General features: G+C 39.6%; 3 protein-coding genes across 4 annotated transcripts in view; 2 read left to right on the top strand and 1 right to left on the bottom strand.

Annotated features, from left to right (window-relative positions):
* The window catches only part of DNAH8 (dynein axonemal heavy chain 8), a 128,351-nt gene extending 125,786 nt beyond the window's left edge, over nucleotides 1-2,565 (top strand). For both annotated transcript variants that reach the window (XM_064648475.1, XM_064648474.1), the window contains exons 92-93: nucleotides 1,463-1,584; nucleotides 2,062-2,565. In XM_064648475.1, coding sequence (XP_064504545.1) covers nucleotides 1,463-1,584; nucleotides 2,062-2,349 — 410 coding nt within the window. In that variant the 3' untranslated portion in view covers nucleotides 2,350-2,565. The remainder of the gene's footprint in view (nucleotides 1-1,462; nucleotides 1,585-2,061) is intronic.
* The window catches only part of KCNK5 (potassium two pore domain channel subfamily K member 5), a 575,865-nt gene that overhangs the window by 364,054 nt on the left and 192,840 nt on the right, over nucleotides 1-18,971 (bottom strand). The gene's annotated exons all lie outside the window — the stretch shown is intronic.
* GLP1R (glucagon like peptide 1 receptor) overlaps nucleotides 13,234-18,971 on the top strand; it is a 92,036-nt gene continuing 86,298 nt past the window's right edge. The window contains exon 1 of the mRNA XM_064648472.1: nucleotides 13,234-13,392. Within this exon, the coding sequence (XP_064504542.1) occupies nucleotides 13,321-13,392 (72 nt within the window). The 5' untranslated portion in view covers nucleotides 13,234-13,320. The remainder of the gene's footprint in view (nucleotides 13,393-18,971) is intronic.

Genomic DNA, 18,971 nt, shown 5'->3' with positions numbered 1-18,971 from the left:
GGAAAGGTTGGACCAGGTGGTCTCTCAACGTGGACTGTTCTGTGATTCTATGAATGTGCAACAGTACCAGCATTTATAGCAGTTATCTATCTTTCACAGGGAATCATCAAAATGTAGTTTTCAATGTTCCCATTTCACAGGTTATTTCATGAATAGGTTGTTCAAATTCATCAAAGATATGCTGCAAAGTACAAGTAAACATTATCTGTCATTATCTGTTATAGCTTAATATATTTATCATTTAGAGGAAGGAGGAAGAAAAATAAATTTTAACCATCTCCATGAGTAAAAAACCCCATTTCTTAATTAGGTGTGTATTCATAGAAGAATCTCATTTATCCTACACAACTGTCTAAACAAAATTCTTGTGAGAAACTTCTGTGTAACAGCTATGAGTTGTTTTTCTAATTAGGATTAAACTCTGAAACTCTTGAATATTTTATGAGTTACCTTTGCCTTGTGATTCTTTTGTTCCTACCGGGCTTCCTGTGACCAGGACTGTAGAAAGTACTAATATCAAAGTTTTTTTTAGAGTCACTCTCATAAACAGTTGAGGTGCCTGGAGCACATCCAAATTATCATTACAAGATGGTATTGAGATGCCAGTCAAAACATCACTCCATTTGTATCATAAATGGCACAGCTGGTAAGCACACTGATCTCTGGTGATTCGAGAGCAGCACTCATGCTGTAAGATAACAGACCAAATTCTTTCGACCAAAGGAAACATTTAGCCTAATAGCCAACAAACCTGAGACACAGAGAGTCTCTAATATGACTATTGCTTCAACATCTGTGTTCAAAAAAAAGAGTAGTCCTGCAGCTGGAGAGAGGTCTGCCAAGTGCAAAAGGTGTGCTATGGGTAGGGTTGAAGTAAATATAGTTATTGTAATCATAATACTGCTCACCAGGAAATTCACTCTAAAGTGTGCAGTTCTCTATTTTAACTTCTCTTTCTTTATCTCTACCTCTTTACGACAATTCCAAGTAGTTCTTCATCTGGTAGCATAAAATAGCAGCTACTGAGTTTTTAGTGACTCCATTGACATCTTCTGACACACATAGAAACAACCAGGTATTTGCTACTAGTGTTTCTATTTTTGTAGCTTTTTCTTTTATAACACATCCAAACCTCTTTGCTGCTCAATTTTTTGTCATCTTGCGCTTAAACTATTCAGCCCTTTACCTCCAAAGACTAATTTAATTTTAAAAAAAGGGAAAAAACCCCCACAAAAGTATGTGCCATTTAAAAATCTTTTTCTCGGTGTAATGCATTCTATACCACTTCTGTCATTTGTTCCTATTTTGGTCCCAAAGCAATATTTCTATCTTAACCAGGGTGCTTTTTTCAATAGAACTCTGACTATAAGTTCAGTGCAGAAACATGCTTGTAACCAAATAAGATAATTTTTTTTTTTGGTCATGTGAGATAAATACTAAATCTCTGGCTTAATTTCTCAAGGATTCCTGACAGCAATGAAACAAGAGGCAACTCGAGCACATAAAGACTGGGCTTTAGATAAAGTCGCAGTACATAATGAGGTGCTAAAGCAAACCAGAGAAGAAATCACAGCACCTCCTCCTGTATGTATGCCATGCAGAGATGTTTCAATATTAATTTTGGTATTTAGTTTATATTATGCATCAGTGAGTCGTTTTGGATTGATAGAGGGCAAAGTTACTCTTGCCTTCACCTTGCTGTTTTTGCATAGAAGACAAATACTAAGTATGAAAATTTTATTTTCTTAAGATAGAAAAATATTTTTTTAAAACAACTATCTAGTTGTACCACTTTTTAATTTTTTTTCTTTATAGTAAGCTTTAGATGAAATTTTGTAGGATATACACTTTATTAAACAACTTTTATTGCCATCCATTTCAGCAGCATTATTTTCTGAAAAAGGATGATATTATAGTTTAAGATTAAATAGTTAGAAAAGATTCAATGTTAGATATTTTTTACTATAAAATATATATTCCTTTTAATGGTTTAAGACAATACCTCATTTTAGAAAACAGATGTTTTATTTCATGTGGTGTATCTGCTTACCCTTCACACAGGAAGGCGTATACATCTATGGGCTCTACTTGGAAGGTGCAGGCTGGGAGAAACGAAGAAGCATTCTCGTTGAATCTACACCAAAGGTTCTTTTTGTCCAGCTGCCTGTGCTGCATATGTTTGCTGTTGATTCAACCAAACCTAGGGATCCCAGGCTCTATGTTTGTCCTCTTTACAAAAAGCCCATGAGGACAGATTTGAACTATATTACAGAGGTCTATTTAAAGACAGTAAAGTCTCCAGACCATTGGATATTGAGAGGAGTGGCTCTTCTGTGTGACATCAAGTAAGCTGTTCTTCATACCAGAACAGAAATGGAATATATGACACAGGTCACAAATTATATGTGTAATTCTTCTACTGCTTTGTTTTGGTGGCTATTTGTCATTATACTAGAAATTTCATTTCAGTCTTGGCTTACTGATTTTTTTCTCTGCTTTCTGTAAATTCAGTTTGCCTTGGCTATTTGTTGATAGTCTTAAAGTAAAGTTTTCCAAAGAAGTTCACTGACTGTAGTCTTTGATATTTCTATTGAATTACTTAAAAAGGAAATAATACAATTAATGTCAAATAAAATGGTGTTAAACCTTAAAAAAGAAAAACTTTGATTCTTCACATTCTTTTAGCTTGTGTTTCAGTGACATATGATGACAAGAGAAGACAACAGAACATAACAAAATTTAAAATCTCCTAGATGCAAATTTAAATTCCTGGATTCTGCATGATACACACATTATTTTCTTTGAGCCTTGAGGAAACTTATGGACAGAAAAATATATTTGATGCATATTTTTCACTTGGGCTTTCTCAGGGCTTACTTGTTCTTGTTACACTATCTAGATTAAGCAAAATTACACTAGAAATATTTGTGTCTGGAATATCTGACAGAGACCACCAGTATGTTCTCTGTCAAGTTTAGCTGTGTGGGAACAGCTACAGAAGTAGAACAATTCCAACTACTTAACATGGATTTTTTAAAATTAAAATAGAGAACCAGATTATATACAATTTTGTCTGCATTTCATTTTAGCTATAAAATACAGGTTGCAGTCCTTGAAATGGCTATCACAGCATTATTCTGTGATGATCCTACCCATGAATTTTCCAGTCATAGTAATAAACTAATTCGACTTATCTAATACTTAACAAGGTACGCAGTCTACACTATCTCTTTAATAATCTGAGAAAAGTTTCTTCCTTCAGACAGCTTTATTTGGCAATATGGTTTTTCTCTTACACCCCATGATTCCTTTTGCTGTTCAGGAGTGTTCAAATGCATCTGCTGTGGCAAAGTGCAGCTACTACTTGAATTCCTGGTTATCTGGTGGGGCGGTAAAAGTTTCTTCCTCAAGTTAGAATCCTGTGGCTTTCTGCTAGAGGTCACATCCCAGGATATCCGCTTGCAGAAAGTCTATGGCATACAGAAAATTGCAATATATAGACACAAAATCATGAGCAGAGCAAGAAAAAGAAAGATCTCCAAATGCAATTAAGTAAATCATTTCTTCTCTCTAGATTTAGGTCCAAATACAAGAAACCAGCTAAGGTGTTAGATAACTTTTACGATTTCTTTGTATTTTTAAAAGTTGTACCACAGAACTACATCTGCAAAGAAGGAAAAAAAAAATCTAAGTTTGCAACTGCAAGAGATTTTGCTCCAAGTAATCAAAATATTGATGACAGTATTTGTGGTGAGTTGACCAGCAGCTAAGTACCTGCCCAGTTTCTTGCCCCTTGCTGTCCTGCCCCAGAGGACGGGGAAAGAATTGCAAGAGCAGAAGCTGAAAACATGGGGGTCAAAATGAAGACAGTTTAATAAGTGAAGGAAAGCTGCACACACAAGCAAATAAAATTAAGGAATTTATTTACTCCTTCCCACTGGCAGCAGATGTTTAGCCACTTTCTGGAAAGAGCTTCTGCACACATAATGGTTACTCGGTAAGACAGATTCATAAGAACAAATATATCTCCCAACCTTCTCCCTTCCCCAAGTCTGTGGTGCTGAACATGGCATCAAATTGTATGAAATATCCCTTTGGACAGTTTGGGTCAGTTGCTCTGGCTTTTTCCTCTCCCATATTCTTGCACATTCCCAGTCTAATCACTGTGGGGGCTGAGGGGGAAAAAGTTCACATCCCAAAACCAGCACAATAACTATAATGTATTCATTCAAGTGAAAGTCTGTAGAGGAAAACAGCAGGGAAAGTGCAAATTAATGTGCTGAGGTTATACAATTTACACGGAAGACGATTTTATTCTCCATCTAATATAGTATCAAGAATAGAGATGAATTGTTATCTCAGTTATATCATATATGGCAGCAGATTCTTGAGAGCGTCTCTTTCTTCCGTTTGTCAGAGTCCAGTCACCACTTCCCATCTTTTCTGAGCCTGTCTAGGGGCTTGTTCCGTTCTCTTTCCTCAATACCATGTAGTAGCTCACTACTTCCAGGTTACAGTGAATGTTAATTTCCATATAGCTTTGCAGTTAATTTATGGAAATAATCTGTGTTTTGTGACAACACAATCTACTACTATGTATTAGAAGACTTTTTTTTTTCTGCATGCTTTAAGAATATTTATGAAGTAGTTTCATATGCTGGTTATATGTGGGATAGTATTCTTACACTTAATTTGTTTACAGCCAGCTCTTCAAACATTTAGTGAGGTGCAGTTAATTAGTTGAATCTCCACAAGTCATTCTTTCCAGTTGTCATTATCCATAGGAATTAAAGACCTCCAGTCAAGACTTCACTCCCAGGAATTCTCTATACCTTCAGGATGTTGTAATAAGCATTCAAATTCCTAAATTACTCTAACACAGGGGGTTTTTTTGCAAGTAACTAAACAAGTTAACTTTCTGAACTTTTTTATGCTCATTTGCCATTCAAGTTACTGCTGTTCAAGTTGTGAGACAGTATTGTGCTGCCTGAATTGCCAAAGACAGGAATACCATGTCAGCAAAACACAAATATTTAAGATGATAAAAAAAGACTAATACTTGAAATATGATATTTAACTAGTCTCTATGAGAGAAAACCTAACTCAGGAAGATCTGTGCTTGAGAATGTAAAGAACATGTCCAGAACTAGCATCCACAGTGTATGTTTTTCTTTCCTCCCTTGGTGGAACTGTCACACAGAAGGACTTTCCTCTGATTTTCAGAGGTAAGTTCAAGCAGGTCTGAGACAAGAGAAGGCACACTCTTTCCTGCTGCTTTAGAGTGGACACATTAATTGGGAGTCATTGATCTGCTGTATGTCAGGATAATCACTTTCAACAGAAGTGTTTGTTCTTGGGTGATGATTCATAAAAAGCCCGGAGCATGGCTGTGCGCTAAGGTCTTATGTAAAAACGGTAAGAATTAATAAAACCTATGGAAAAGAGCTGGCAAATGGTGGGAGGGGGGGATTTGTCTTCTGTTCAGGTTTCTAAATCTCATAAAACCACTGATTGGAATGAGCTTGTTCCAAGAAGGTAACATTTCAGCTAAGTTTTAACCTAAAAGGTTTATTAATTCCAAAGAATCATTTTCTTCATCTACAGCCCCTGTTTCTGCCTCTAGATTCTTGTCAGTTGTAACTAAAATTTGCTGAGAATATTCACAGTTTATGGAAAAACCTACCATTTTCTTAATCAGTAATCTCATTCATTGATCATATCTATTCTTAATATTTAAACTAATTCATTGTATTTTGATAGTCTGGAAAAACATCTGTCAGCAGTATATAAGTGTATTTCTGTCAACTCAAATATCAAATGTATGGAAATATTTCTGCTGATTTTTGAAATACTTGAGTGTAATTGCATAACTACAGCCTCTCATTCATATTTCTTTGGAAGCCACCGGTATTATTTATACTCCTAGTACAGATATCACAAACACTAAACCAAACATCGTAAGATTGGTGCCTGTATATGCACCACACAAGCGGGGTATTTCTGAGGCAGGTCCAGTTGTATAAAAGCCAAACCCTCGTGCCTTTTCTAATGATTAACACTGCATTCAGAGCACAAAGAGGCATGCATACATTAACTCTTAGACATCCAGGAAAATTTTTTTTTAACTTAGCAACAGTCCATCATAAAGGTCAAATCGAGAAACAGACTTTGGAAATAGAAATACCACATAATTCTTACGTAGGAAATATTATGATGGGAAATAAGGCACTGCTAACATGTATGACTTACTTCTATGCCTCTTTATTTCCATTACAATTTCTAATTTATTCAATATAAATATATGCTAATAATGTCACTGGGGACATCTGAACAGTCTCTGACTTACTGCATTGACTATTTAACAGAGGAATGACTCAACCAAGGTATTCGGTAGTTTGATGACTAGCAATTAAGGAATATCCAGAAACATAAGACCCAGTTAACCAATTTTGACTATCTTCACATTCCCAGATCTCAAAAAGGACTAGTAGTTGTGTTCTGCCAGTTAAAAACTCTAGTTTTGGGAATTTAATTTAATTCTTACCTTGCTGATAGATCTGAAAATTTGCCTTATGTTTTTGTATCCTTTATTATTAAAGAAGATACTCTTCTCAGCCTTCCTGTGAGGTTCAATCTTTATCAAAATTATTTTGTAATTTCTCACAAATACTGATTTCTCATCCAAAAATCATGCTCAATGTCAGTGCCAACATTTACCTTAATTAACATATAGTTATCCGTATTTTCTTCCTAAGTCTCATTCAGCTCCAGGCATATGTCATTCCACTCTCTGGACATTAGGAAAACACTACCTTTTATTCTTTCCAGGACAAAATGACACACCTGAAGTTAAAGAATTTCCTTTTTGAGTCCTTGCCTTTCCCCCCATTCGTGTCCCAACTCTTGGACTTTCCTTGTGGATTTGCAACTTCAAATCTCTTACAGTATCAACAGGCTGTCTTCTTCAATTCACCTTATGCTTTGTTTTCCAAAGCAATCATGGCAGCATGTCTTAACAGGTAAACTGTCTGCAGCTTCTTGTATATATTCACTAAATAGTAATTCCCCCTACCAGTGTTTACATGTTTATGTTTGATATTCAGATTAGTCAAGTGGTTGCTCAAAAGGTTAGCTAATTAAAGCTCCTAATATTAGTTTCTCAAAGTCTTTGGCAAAATGGTAAAGCAGGATTTCTGTGACCGGACGGTCAAAGGCAGAATGATTATTTGCCTTACAGACACAGTAATTACAGATAACTGCCCTTCATCCTTGCAGCTTCAGATGACTTATGAGCAGGCTGCTGTATAGCAATGGAAATGAATGATGGTTAGGGTCACCCTCTCTTTTTGGGGAGATATTTATGATGTGACAAGCTAAAGCCTCAAAGAAACCGTGATTAGCAGTTTGTGATCTCCTCACTGGGCACATGAGTACAAAACGTAAAATTACTTAAATGTAAATAGCCATATAAACGCAAATGAAAACTATTAAACCTGCGTATTTACGGTCTACAGAATTTAATCCAAATAGTACCCTTCTCTCTCTCTTTAGTCATAGCCACAATAGCATATGGGAAACAGGTTCCCAATCTCACTCATTTGTCTGGGGAATATTTTGATATGGAATGCTAGACTATGAAGTTTTGTTTCTCAAGGGACACATCCTGTCCCTCTTCAAATGTTATTTTTCTCAAAAATCTATCAGATACTGCAGACAAGCAACTAAATGCTTGTCTCAGCATTTGGGAAGCATTTTACCAAGGGGATACCGGTCCTACCTACTAGGACAGCAGCACAGTAGACATAAGTTATATCTCTTTCTTTGGAAAAGGCCAATATTATTATCACTGCAAAAGATGCATATCAAGCTGTACAAGGAAGTTTTCCTTTTCTGTATTGATGTTTCCCTTGGTGGGAAAATATTGAATGGAGTGATTTCCAAATAACTTCCCCACCGGAAAAAGTTACCACTACAAAAGGAAGGAGACGGGAGAGTAATACTTCTGTCAGTTTTACTTAATAAAGAATAATTTGACTTCTCTTTTCCTCCTTTGTTCTGTGATTCATAGCTTCCTACTTTCTTGTGAAAAATGAAGAGAGCAAGAGAATTTCTTACAATCATTTCCATTGTGCTAGCATCTTTTCATTAGTTCATCCTAGCAGTCTTCTATAGTCCAGAATACAATTCTTAACAGGTTCAAATCCTTGAACACAGGATTTTTAATCAGGAAATTTTAATTAGGAATTGGGGATTTTGGTAGAAAATTCAAACTGTAATAAAGTTATTTTCTATTATATTACATGACTGCAAATAGCCTTGACACTTCTATACTTCTAAGAATCTTAAATACAGGAACGTTGGGTCACATTCAGACACAGAGACATACAAATCCTTCAACAACACTTTATGGAAAAGATTGAAATCAATTTCTTCTTTATAAGACAGAGAATCTAAGCTTTATATTGAAATTAAATACCTATCTAAATTATTCCCTCCATATAATCATTACACAGAATAAATTCCAGAAGGCAGCTGGGTTCTAAAAGTAGGTACAACTATTTCAGTTCATTATATAGTTTACAAAACTTTAGTTTAAAAAAAATTATATTTGCACTCATTTCTTTGTTGTCATCAAGAAATATATAGCCCAAAGTGTACAAGCCATATTATCTGACAGTTGAAAAATGGAGCTGTCCATTTCGATCAAGCACTGTTCTCATATATTTACATAAACCCAGTCTCTTATGTCTGGAACTGCAATCTAGTAACTCTTTATGTTCATTCATTCTGAGTCTGCATCTACAATTATGGAAGGGTGGGTCATTTCAACCCATGCGTTCCAGCCCTGTGCAGTCACCATGAGACATTTCATGTACAGAGCACAGTGTCCCGCATGTGGGCACGTAACTTAAGTAACAAGAATAATACATGCTTATAAGCACTAAATTAAAAATAATGAGATTCAATGCAAAATGTGTACTTATGGCCAGTAACCAGAAGAAATGCTCCTGCTTCCTAATGCTCTTTTAAAACATTGAAAAGTTTTGTACATGGATCTGTCACATAACTATTTGCTGTAGCCATGTTCTGATTCAGAATACTCTAAGATCATTTTGAGTTTTACCCAAAGTTCTGGTTTCAAGGTGTAATTTATATGATTTAGTTTCTCCAAATATGTAGGAGTATATATAGCTCCAAGGCAAGATGACGTCCTTTCTAAACACCAATAGGTGCTTGTAATCACAGTTGTGACTTATATGTTTGTAACTCTCATTTGCATAATCCTGCTCAGAGATACCTTTTTTTTCCCTAGGAGGCCTACAGAAGGATTCAGCTTAGATAAACTTTTATTTCAGTTAAGTAGGTATCAATATGAATTCAAATTCTCCAAACACCATTTAAATTCAATGATTCAACACTAACATTCTTCCACTTCCTTTCCTAAGCACATATTTCAAATGTCTGAGGGATTTGTTTGAACAACTTCATAGGTGCTAGTCCTCAGCTCAGACACCTTAGCTTCTATTGAGCTTGGAAAGATCTTTACTGACAGTTCCTCTTGGGTTTGTAAAGAAAAAAATGAGCCAAACCATATTCACTGCTGCAGCACACCACAGGTACAAAACACAAGAGCAAATGGTTAACAGACTTTCAGGCACATGGGCAACACTTGCACAACCCCTGTACAGGGCAGCCACTCCGTCCAGTTTTCATATAAATCCTGAGTCTCAGTAAAATTCTCCAAATCTCAGCAGCTGTGTACCCTGCAACTTTAAATACACATGTACAAAATAGAAAGGAATAAAATTTAACTAAGAGTTTAGATCTATTTGCACTGAGGTTGTTTCCGAGAGTTGTATGTCTCTGTCCCAAAAAAAGTTGCTATAAAAGAGGATGTTTATAGAAGATAGTAGTTACTGGTCACAGAGAAGCACAAAGTGGGTGACTTGCAGTGCAAACTGACAACATTCCTTATGATACTGCCTATGGCAGCTTAGGAAAATGTCTGTTACCCAGCAAATGTCAAAGCAGAAACATGCAGTTTCTCCACAACAGATTTTTCTCTTTAGAAAATTTCAGAGACAAAGCATTCAGTCTCTCATGGGACAGGGTGTTACTTGCCGCATGTAAGAGTCCAGTGGTGACAATTTTTAGGTAGCAGAGCACCTGAACCCTTGTGAAGGCTTTGTCACTTGCCTGCAGAAACCTCCCATGGCAAGTGACTGGTTATGCAGCCTCCACAGAAAGGGATTATCAGGGGAGATTAGTACAAGAGACACTGAACTTTTTTCAAAATGCAGTTTTGCTCTCTATGAAAAGTAAACAGCATTAATAATGCTTATTGGTTATAGGCATACAATAATGCCTGTGTTGCAGTGTAACTGCAAGGCAGCTCCTCCTTAATACATGGGAGCCTCCTTAATACATGAGAGCTGTGGTCCAGCCGGCAGGTAAAGGAACAAAAGAAAAATTACAAAGTTCTGCATTTTAAATAACATCTACAGTCTCAGGTACAGCAAAAGAAGTGCTTGCCTAAAGAAACTAAATTCTGAAGTTGAACAAAGCTTTGTCAACTCATTGCATTTTATTTTTCAAACAGAAAGGACCCCAGCTTCTTTTCAAATTTCAAATTCAAGTTGTGTCATTTTAATGCTGCACTTGGCTATTTTCAAACTGTTCTTTTCTTGCATAAACACTAATGAAATATCAAGTTAAATTTTACTATAAATAAAATAATGAATAAATATAACAAAAATCTAGCAGACCCAGGTTTGAGAGACAAATTTCAACAGCATTTCCCCCCAAAAAATTGAATTTATTGAATAAATACCTTTCCATCTCTAGGAAAATGACCTGTCTTTTAATACAGTGATTTAGGTCAAAAGGATTTGCTCAGTCTTCTGAAATTTATTAACAGCTTCTTACTGGGCACAGTGAAAATGTTCATGTTCAGAGTTTACTCCAATCAGTTTTGATTTTTTCCTCCTGTCATGTAGATAACACTAGTGTATTGTTGTGTTAAGAGTATAGAAATTTAGCACGAAAATAAACCCCCTTGTGCTCCAGCTGCTCCTCAGAGATCAGAGGGGCTGGGTGCGGCTGGGCCTAATTTCTGATTATAGCCAATTTGGCACTGTAAGTCTGATCTCGTTCAATAGGAACTTCCACAAGCACAGATTTCATGAATACTGGTTTCAACATGGTAGGTCTGGCCATGTTCACTGGAACTTGTGCAATCACAGATTCACAACTAGTGTGGTTTAGTGAAGCAACAGAAATACAGATTTGGAATTGCATTTGCTGCAATAGAGCTCCAATAATACTACTATTATGATAACCCAGGTAATAATAATTGTATGCAGAAGCTTGCCAAGAAGGCATCCCTGCTTGGGAGGAGGAACAGGAGAGAAGAGTCTGTCTCCAGGGTCTGTCTCCCAGGTCTTTTTGGGTCTTCCCCCTAACTAGGTGATATTTCTACCCTGCTTAGTCCAGTCTTATACTTTCCCTCCTGCTTATGTATAGCATGATCTAAGGGGAGAATTGAGTAATACAGTCATATATGTGGTAGCATGTACTTCATTGAGCTTATTAGCATATACTGAGTTTTCATTTTAACATTTAAGTGCACCTTAATTAGGAAAGTTTCTCTTTTGGCCATGGCGTCCTTCAACATTCTGGTAATATGACTTTGTTCTGTCCTGTGCTGTTTGTCTAAAAAGGACCATCCACAGGACTTCCTCCTTCAGCCAGCTCATCCTTTCTTGACATCAGCCATGCAGACCACCTCCCACAAAGATAACTTAGAGGGTACACAGTGTAGGCTGCAGGTAGTAAGCCTTAACTCTTGCCTGGTTCCTTGGTCATTATCCCATGTTATGATGTCATCATCCCTGAAGAGTTACTTTGATTATTTCTGGAAAACAGAATTATTTCAAAGTAAAACCTCTGCTTCCAACCTGATACGTGTCACCCTTGTAGCCCTGATAAGGCTTTTCAAGGGAGAGGTGAGCATACTAAGGTCTTGCAAAAGCAGCTGGACCTCTGCTATGCACAGATGCTGGGAGCTGTCTTGGGAGCAGAAGTCCTAATTGAAAAACTTAATTAATAAGCCTGGTGCAGAAACAATAGAGAGCAGTAAAGATTTCCATGTGAAATAGGTGTACCCTGTTAAGGCTGACAGTGCTATCCAGGTGGAAGAGGTCTCTTTCCCTTTACTTAAAGGTGTCCTTCGTGTGGCCTGAAAGTAGTAATAATTTTTTTCCTTCAATCTTTTTTTTTCCTCTCACTTTAGAAAAGTTGAAAGAAATATCTTTTCAGTCTTCTGTCAACCAAACTACCATGAGAAATTCTTTCTTCTGGAGTTAGCTGTTGAGATGTAATTGCCCTGGCAATTCACACTCTGGGCAATGTCATGATTTCATGATCTCACAGCATCGACGCTCTGACTATTTACACTCCCAGCCTGATGCTGTGTTGTATTTGAAATTAATACACATCATTAATATTTAAGCTATTAACTTTTTTATATTCCAGCAGCATCTAACAGACCAATATGAAATATTTTCCCCACTTCCTGGTTCAATTTTGAGCTTTACTTCTAACTCTGATGGCTCTGTATGCTTTCTTCTTCTGGATTCTGGTGTATAATTTCATAAAATATAAGTGATTTAGTGGAAGTTTAGTTTTATGAGTCAGTGCAAAGTGAATAAATAAGAACAATAATACGAATCTAGCAAAAAGCAGATGCAGAGCTTGGCAAGTAAGTATTCTAAATCCTCCAAATTTACACATCATACTTCTGCCAGGACTGACCTGTGCCCCGTCCTCAGCTTAAAAACCAAGCTCTGATCTGACGTGCAGCTCCGCAAATTCATGTTATAAATGGGTAATTGCATTTACTATTATTAAAACCTAATAAAACTCGGACGTCTCGAACAGCATGAAGGTCACCAAGATGCACAAGCGTGAAAAGATTCAGAGTCAAATAAAAGAAAATAAGAAGTTGCGAAGGTGGGGGGATGGCGTCGTCGCAAAGGCGCTTCCTCAGCTTTTTTCTTTCCCTTCCCTTCCCTTCCCCTCGCCGAAACAGCCCTTTGCGCTGCCGACTCCCGACACCCGCCCGCGCCCCGCGGAGCGACCCCCCCCACGGCGGCGGCGGCCGCGGCTCCCCATCCCCACCGGGCGGCGCCGGGCCGGGCCGGGCCGTACCTGGGCCGGCCCCTCCCCGCCTCCGCCGCCGATACAAAAGCGGCCGCCGTCGCCACCGTGCCCGCAGCGGAGCTTCGCCGGGCCCCCGCGCATGGGGGGGCCGCCCCGGACATGCCCTTCTCGCCGCTCGGCTTCGCTCTCCTGCTGCTGGCGGCCGCGGGAAGGTCCCTCCCGGCGAGGCGGGTGAGTGAGTGCCGCGCTGAGCGGCGGGGGCGCCGGCCCCCCGTCCCTGCCCCTGCCCGGGGGGTGCTGCCCCTGCCCCGCCGCTGCCCGGCCCGGAGCCCCGAGGCGATCCCGCGCCCCCTGTCGGTGCCGGGCCGGGGGCTGCGCTCCGCCCCGGGGAGCGGAACGCGGGAGCGGCGGGAGGGCTGCGGGACGTGGCCGCGGGTCCGGGCGCGCCTGGAACAGAAGTGGGAAGTTTAAACGCGTTACTTTTTGGGCTCTCGCGCCAACAACTGCGGCACAACGAGCGGCCGCTGGAGCGCGGGGAATTCTCCGCGAGTGGGTCCCTGCGCGGGTCCCGCGCCCGTCGTGCGCGCCCCCGCCGGGGGATCGGGGATGGGAGGGAGGCGAGTTTGGGTTTAAGGCGAACGGACTGAGGAAAGGAGATGCTGCTGCTGCGAGGGCATTGCCCTCGAGGTAACGCTCCCCCCGTTACCGACAGGAAATAACACGCGTGTCTGTTTTGTCAAACAAATGTAGTGCCGTGGGAAAACCAGAGCAGGGTCGCGGCGGGCGATTGTAGGGTCGGCTGTGACACAGCGCGAGGTTGGGAAAACAAAATATAATCTGTGTGAAGAGCAAGGGTTGGCGATGGGGAAGAGGGAGAGAATGAAGGAAGGGGTGATGAACGGAGAAAGCTGACTGCGATTTGGTGGATTGGGGACAGAGAAAGACAAGAGGCTGGTGGGGACGGATGGAGGTTACAGCATTGGAGGTGGCAGCAGGAGGCTACTGCTATAGGGAGAACAAGGACAGGCTCGAAGTGGAGGTTGTGGGCTCCAGAGGTGAAGGAAAGGACAGTGTAGCTGATGATAAACCAAATGTACTGCCTATGTGGTTCCTTTTCAGTTGCTAAAAGTTTTTGAGGTTACAGATTTACACAGAACAGCACTAAGGATCTGTTTAATACCCAACTAGATCTAAGTCTGTAGGATTGTCTTATGTATTGGCTTCTGGGTTGTTTTTTGTTTCTTTTTTTGGTGGGTTTGTTTTCCTTGCTATCTACTTCAGGCCCTTAAAAGAGCAAGAGGCACAATTTGCATGAGAGAAGATTCTAGTTAGGAAACTCTCTTTGTCATGAAGATGATCAGACTGAAACAGGAGCCCAGAGAGGCCCAGGGAGACTCCACCTGGGGAGGTGTTTGGTATTTGACAGGATAAGGCACTGAGCAACCTGAGCTTGTACCACAGAGTAAACTAGTGGTAGGGATAGCAGTGGTAGAGAATCAAAGTGGAGTACCTTTTCTAGCAAAGAGGTCTCCTTTAGCTGGATGCAGAACTGGGGGCAGGTGAGAAGAAAGAGTCTTCTCTGCCCTCAACACTATGACTTCAATCATGCAATAAAATGTGTACTTCTATAGCCTTTTCTGACACTAGAGGGTCTTATCTGACAACTTCTCTAGAGTAGTGGTGCTTGTTGTATTCTGAGAAACTGTACAAAGTACTCTGCTCAATCCAAACTGAATGAAAGCACAAGATCTTGGCTATCCAGATTCTTTGTTCTAGTTCTACTTAGAATAGCGTTAGAGGTAATATTTAAGGTAAACTGCAACCCAGTAGTGGGTAGTAAAATCTTGGTTAAAAAACAGTCAGTTGCGAGGTCTTCTGGTTTAAATACACAAGACAGATGTGAGAGGAAGGTAGAATAATTTAATACAGAGTTGGGGAAAGAAGTATTTTATTGGTACTGTGACTGCTGTTTTACTTTGGCCTTCCCTATCTCTCCCATCAACTCCTCAAAAAAGTGAGAAAGGGAAGAAGAGTAAGCTGAGAATGTTTGTAGAAGGAAGAAAAATTTAAGTCCAGAGTTTTTTATCTGAGCTTGTGCTGCTTACATGCCATCATCTTAAATGCAGGGTGACTGGAAATTCCTTAATAAGTGTCTAGATCTTCCTTACAGCATTAAGGATAATAAAATGACTGAGAGCTGGTAGCACATGACTGCACTGCAGAATCTTACTACTAATGACAAGCCTGTGTCCTTTACCTGCTTGGCCTTGAAGAGCGATGCCCTGATGCTGAGAGAGCTGACACACAGCTGGCCACTGGTTCCCTACCATCCACTTCTCTATTGGATTTGGATTTTGCATCCTGGTTGTCTGTGTAGTACTTAATGCTCAAAGGTTTGATAAGATAATCTTGAAGAAAGTAGTTTAAATGTCAGTGAAGAGCAGAAAGGAGCTGTGCCACAATTCTTAGCTGGGGGTTCTGTTCTTCAGACTACCCTGGTGCTTCTGTTCCAGAGCCTAAATGTGAGTAATACAGGCACCTGAGTGGAAGTACAGATGAATTCAGTGGAAAGGTTGCACATCTTTTGATCTCCTCACCTCTTATTTCTGAAGTGCTCTGGTATGGGAATAGAAGAGCACTCGCATCAATATCAACATTAATTAGAGTGTAAGGGTATGTGGATGTTACAAACAGAAAAGTGACGTGGAAGCTAGTGACTCCTTTCAGAAGCAAGGATGGGGAGTTGAACTACATCTTTATTAATAGAATAAACCCCCTTCATACTTAGGTTGGCTGGAAGTTCAGAGTTACTCCTTTTCTTTCCCAGAAGCTTGCATAAAGCTGTTGCCTGCTCTCTGCAAATCAAAATATGCCAGACTGGTCTCAGCAGCATGTACTGACAGAGGTATAGAAAGCAGCGGAGGAAAGGGTTAACAGACAAGGTCTGACACTGGGCTACCTTGTTGTAGTAATTATTCAAGGATACTTGGCTGGTTTCTAGGTAATGGGCTTCTTTCCCAGGAGTATGGCCAGATTCTTAAAAATTTAATATTTGTAGGCTACTTAAATTCATGAATATATTAGTATGGTGTAAAACTTAAATTAGATGATTGTCCTATTAAGTAATTCAATACTGATTAAATTGCTATCCCAAATGACTAAAACCTTTATGTATTCATAAAACAATGTGTGTGTGGAAGTTGTTGTTTGCTTTTACCTTTTTTTTTTTTTTTTAGAAACAACTGTAATTTTATAAAGCTAGTGACTGTGTTTGCTACAAAGACAGATGGCCTAACATAGAAAATCTGGTTATACGAGCTAAAAAGGAGATACTTACTTGTTATAATATCCCAAACAGAACTACATTGGGGAGGACCAGAGATGGCATATGACATTTTAGGCTTAAGGAGCCTAGGACAAGAGCATGTAGTGACAGGACAAGGGGATTGGTTCCAAACCGAAAGAGGATAGGATACTAGGGAAATGTGAGTGTGGTGAGGCACTGGGACAGGTTGCTCAGAGAAGCTGTGGATGCCCCATCCCTGGCAGTGTTCAAAACCAGACTGGATGGAGCTCGGAGCAACCTGGTGTAGTGTGTGGCATCCCTGCCCATGGCAGAGGGTTTGGAATTAAATCATCTTAAAGGTCTCTTCCAACCCAGGCCAAAGGAATGGACTGTATTTCACACAGCAAAATGACTTCGCCCTTGGCATTGTTTTAAAGCTCTGATGTCTTTTCCAGGAAAGTTTAAGTTCGTGAAACAGCTCTTAAATTCTGCCACCTTCCCCATAATTCTGTCGCCATTACTGCACCAGCACCATTCCACATGCACCATCCTGCCTCCTGCCCAGACTAGGCAGCAATCTGAAAGAGTTTGGACAAAAGTATTTGAGGTAAAGTGCAGGTAGATACATCTGGGCACGGAAGGACATGTTTCATGGCTGTACAAGTGCATGTAGCTGTCTTCTGTGAGAAGAAAACTTGTATTCTCAAAGTGATGGAAGTGATAGAGCTTTGCAAAACTAAAACTCCTGCCCTCCAAAAGTTGTAGCTCTATAGCTGGGATAAAGTTTAGTGAAACTGGGCCTGATATACAAAGCATAAACAGTTGTCTGCTGGCTGTCAAACAGATTTTTAAAGGTATTGTATCATATCCTGTTTCTGTTAGTCTGTCAGACTAAATAGGGCTTTAATTTGCTGCATTGATTGATTGCCAGTTACTTGAGAGGACACACCAGGAGGAGCTGTTATCTCTGAAATCACAGGGCCTTCGCTAGTTTATAACTTGGAAAAGTCCTTTTCAAAACTGATTGTTTCCTTCTGTGATGCTGTAGGGAAATGAAAGCTGTTATGTTTTTGTTTGGCTTCTTTCAATAAAGGCTTTTGTGTTTCTTTCTCTGTGGTAAACCAGTGTAGGTACTGCCGCCAAGGCTGACTGCTGACGTTTCCTTGGTGCAGTACATCAGTTCTATTAGTTTGTGTCTTAACAAAAGTAAGTGTACACAATTGCAGGGATGTCTCTGTTTCTGGAAAAAAAGTTGTCAGCTCAATAGATAAGAGACCTTTTATTTAAGCTCTATAATATTGTTTTCTTGTGAACCTGAATTAAAACATCAGACAGGAACTCCTTTAAATAAATAAATCTTCCTAACCTAGCTACCAAAAAAAAAAAAAAAGACCAAGTTTATTGCTTCTATCCAATGCTTCCCATTAGAAGAGGAATAGGGAAAACAGTAGCAAGGGTTCTCTAGCTTGTCAAATGGAAGGTAACCCCTTCAAATGTCATAGTTTTATATGCAGCAACTTATAACGGGTGAAGAAAGTTTGCTGTTGGTGGCTGAATACTGCTCTTTGATGCCTCTTTTTTTTCAGTGTTGGAAACTGGTATCTATAAATTTCAACCACACTGGCCTGTGATCGCTGCATTGCAGTGATCCTTTGGGGTGAATGTTTATGAAATGCATGTTGATCTTCGTAGGCATGAGGAGAATCTCCAGGCAAAGTTGCAGCATCATAATAATCTGTGGTTTGTAAGCACAGAAATGGAAACCCCACCTCTTCCACTGCTGGAGGAAAGTAGATGACTGTACTCTTAACTGCTATGGATATGGATCCATGCAAGGAAGAACTCCCTGCAGTTTTACTGGGACTTCAGTAAGCCTGCCAGTGTTTCTGGGGTACAGTGTGGCACATCTTTGTGGAGAATGAGTGGATTTGAACCAGTTGTCTTCCTCTTAATCTCTATGCTCCTACCGTCTTAAAGAGACAAGCAACTCCCGCTGCCCTCTGATGCTTGTGAATGAATTAATACAGTGATAACATAAACAGCTCTTTCACAAATGCTTACATGAAACCTTGTGAGCAGCCCCTGCAGGGGGTTCAAGTATGTCTTCTTAAATACTGCAGTTATGTATAGAAAAGACATGGGCTTAATTTAATCGAATGAACAATTGAAAAAATGGTAACTGGGTAGGGGAAATTGTAGTTTATACATGTGGAAAAGAATAGTTCCTTCAGTTGGTCATTTTACTGACTACATTTTATTGCTGTTTCACCATAATTGATTGTTAATGGATTGCTGGCTTATTGCAGTCTGGTATTGACTGCTATTTTTCTTGAAGTTGATTGCATTTCATTGTTAGTTCACCCTCTCGCCATCTTTTTCCTCAATTGTTTTATGCTGGCATTTCCAATTACCGTATTTTTGTCTTATGCTCGTCTGTCCCTTGAGCTCATCTGCATTCACCTGTTCTGATCTTGCCTTGTCCTGCTTGCTCACATGCCCTGCTAGTCTTCCAGTGCCTTCTTTG

This window comes from Pseudopipra pipra, chromosome 3 (assembly GCF_036250125.1).
Source record: "Pseudopipra pipra isolate bDixPip1 chromosome 3, bDixPip1.hap1, whole genome shotgun sequence".
NCBI classification, from domain to species: domain Eukaryota; kingdom Metazoa; phylum Chordata; class Aves; order Passeriformes; family Pipridae; genus Pseudopipra; species Pseudopipra pipra.
This window is presented reverse-complemented; position numbering and strand designations above follow the sequence as displayed.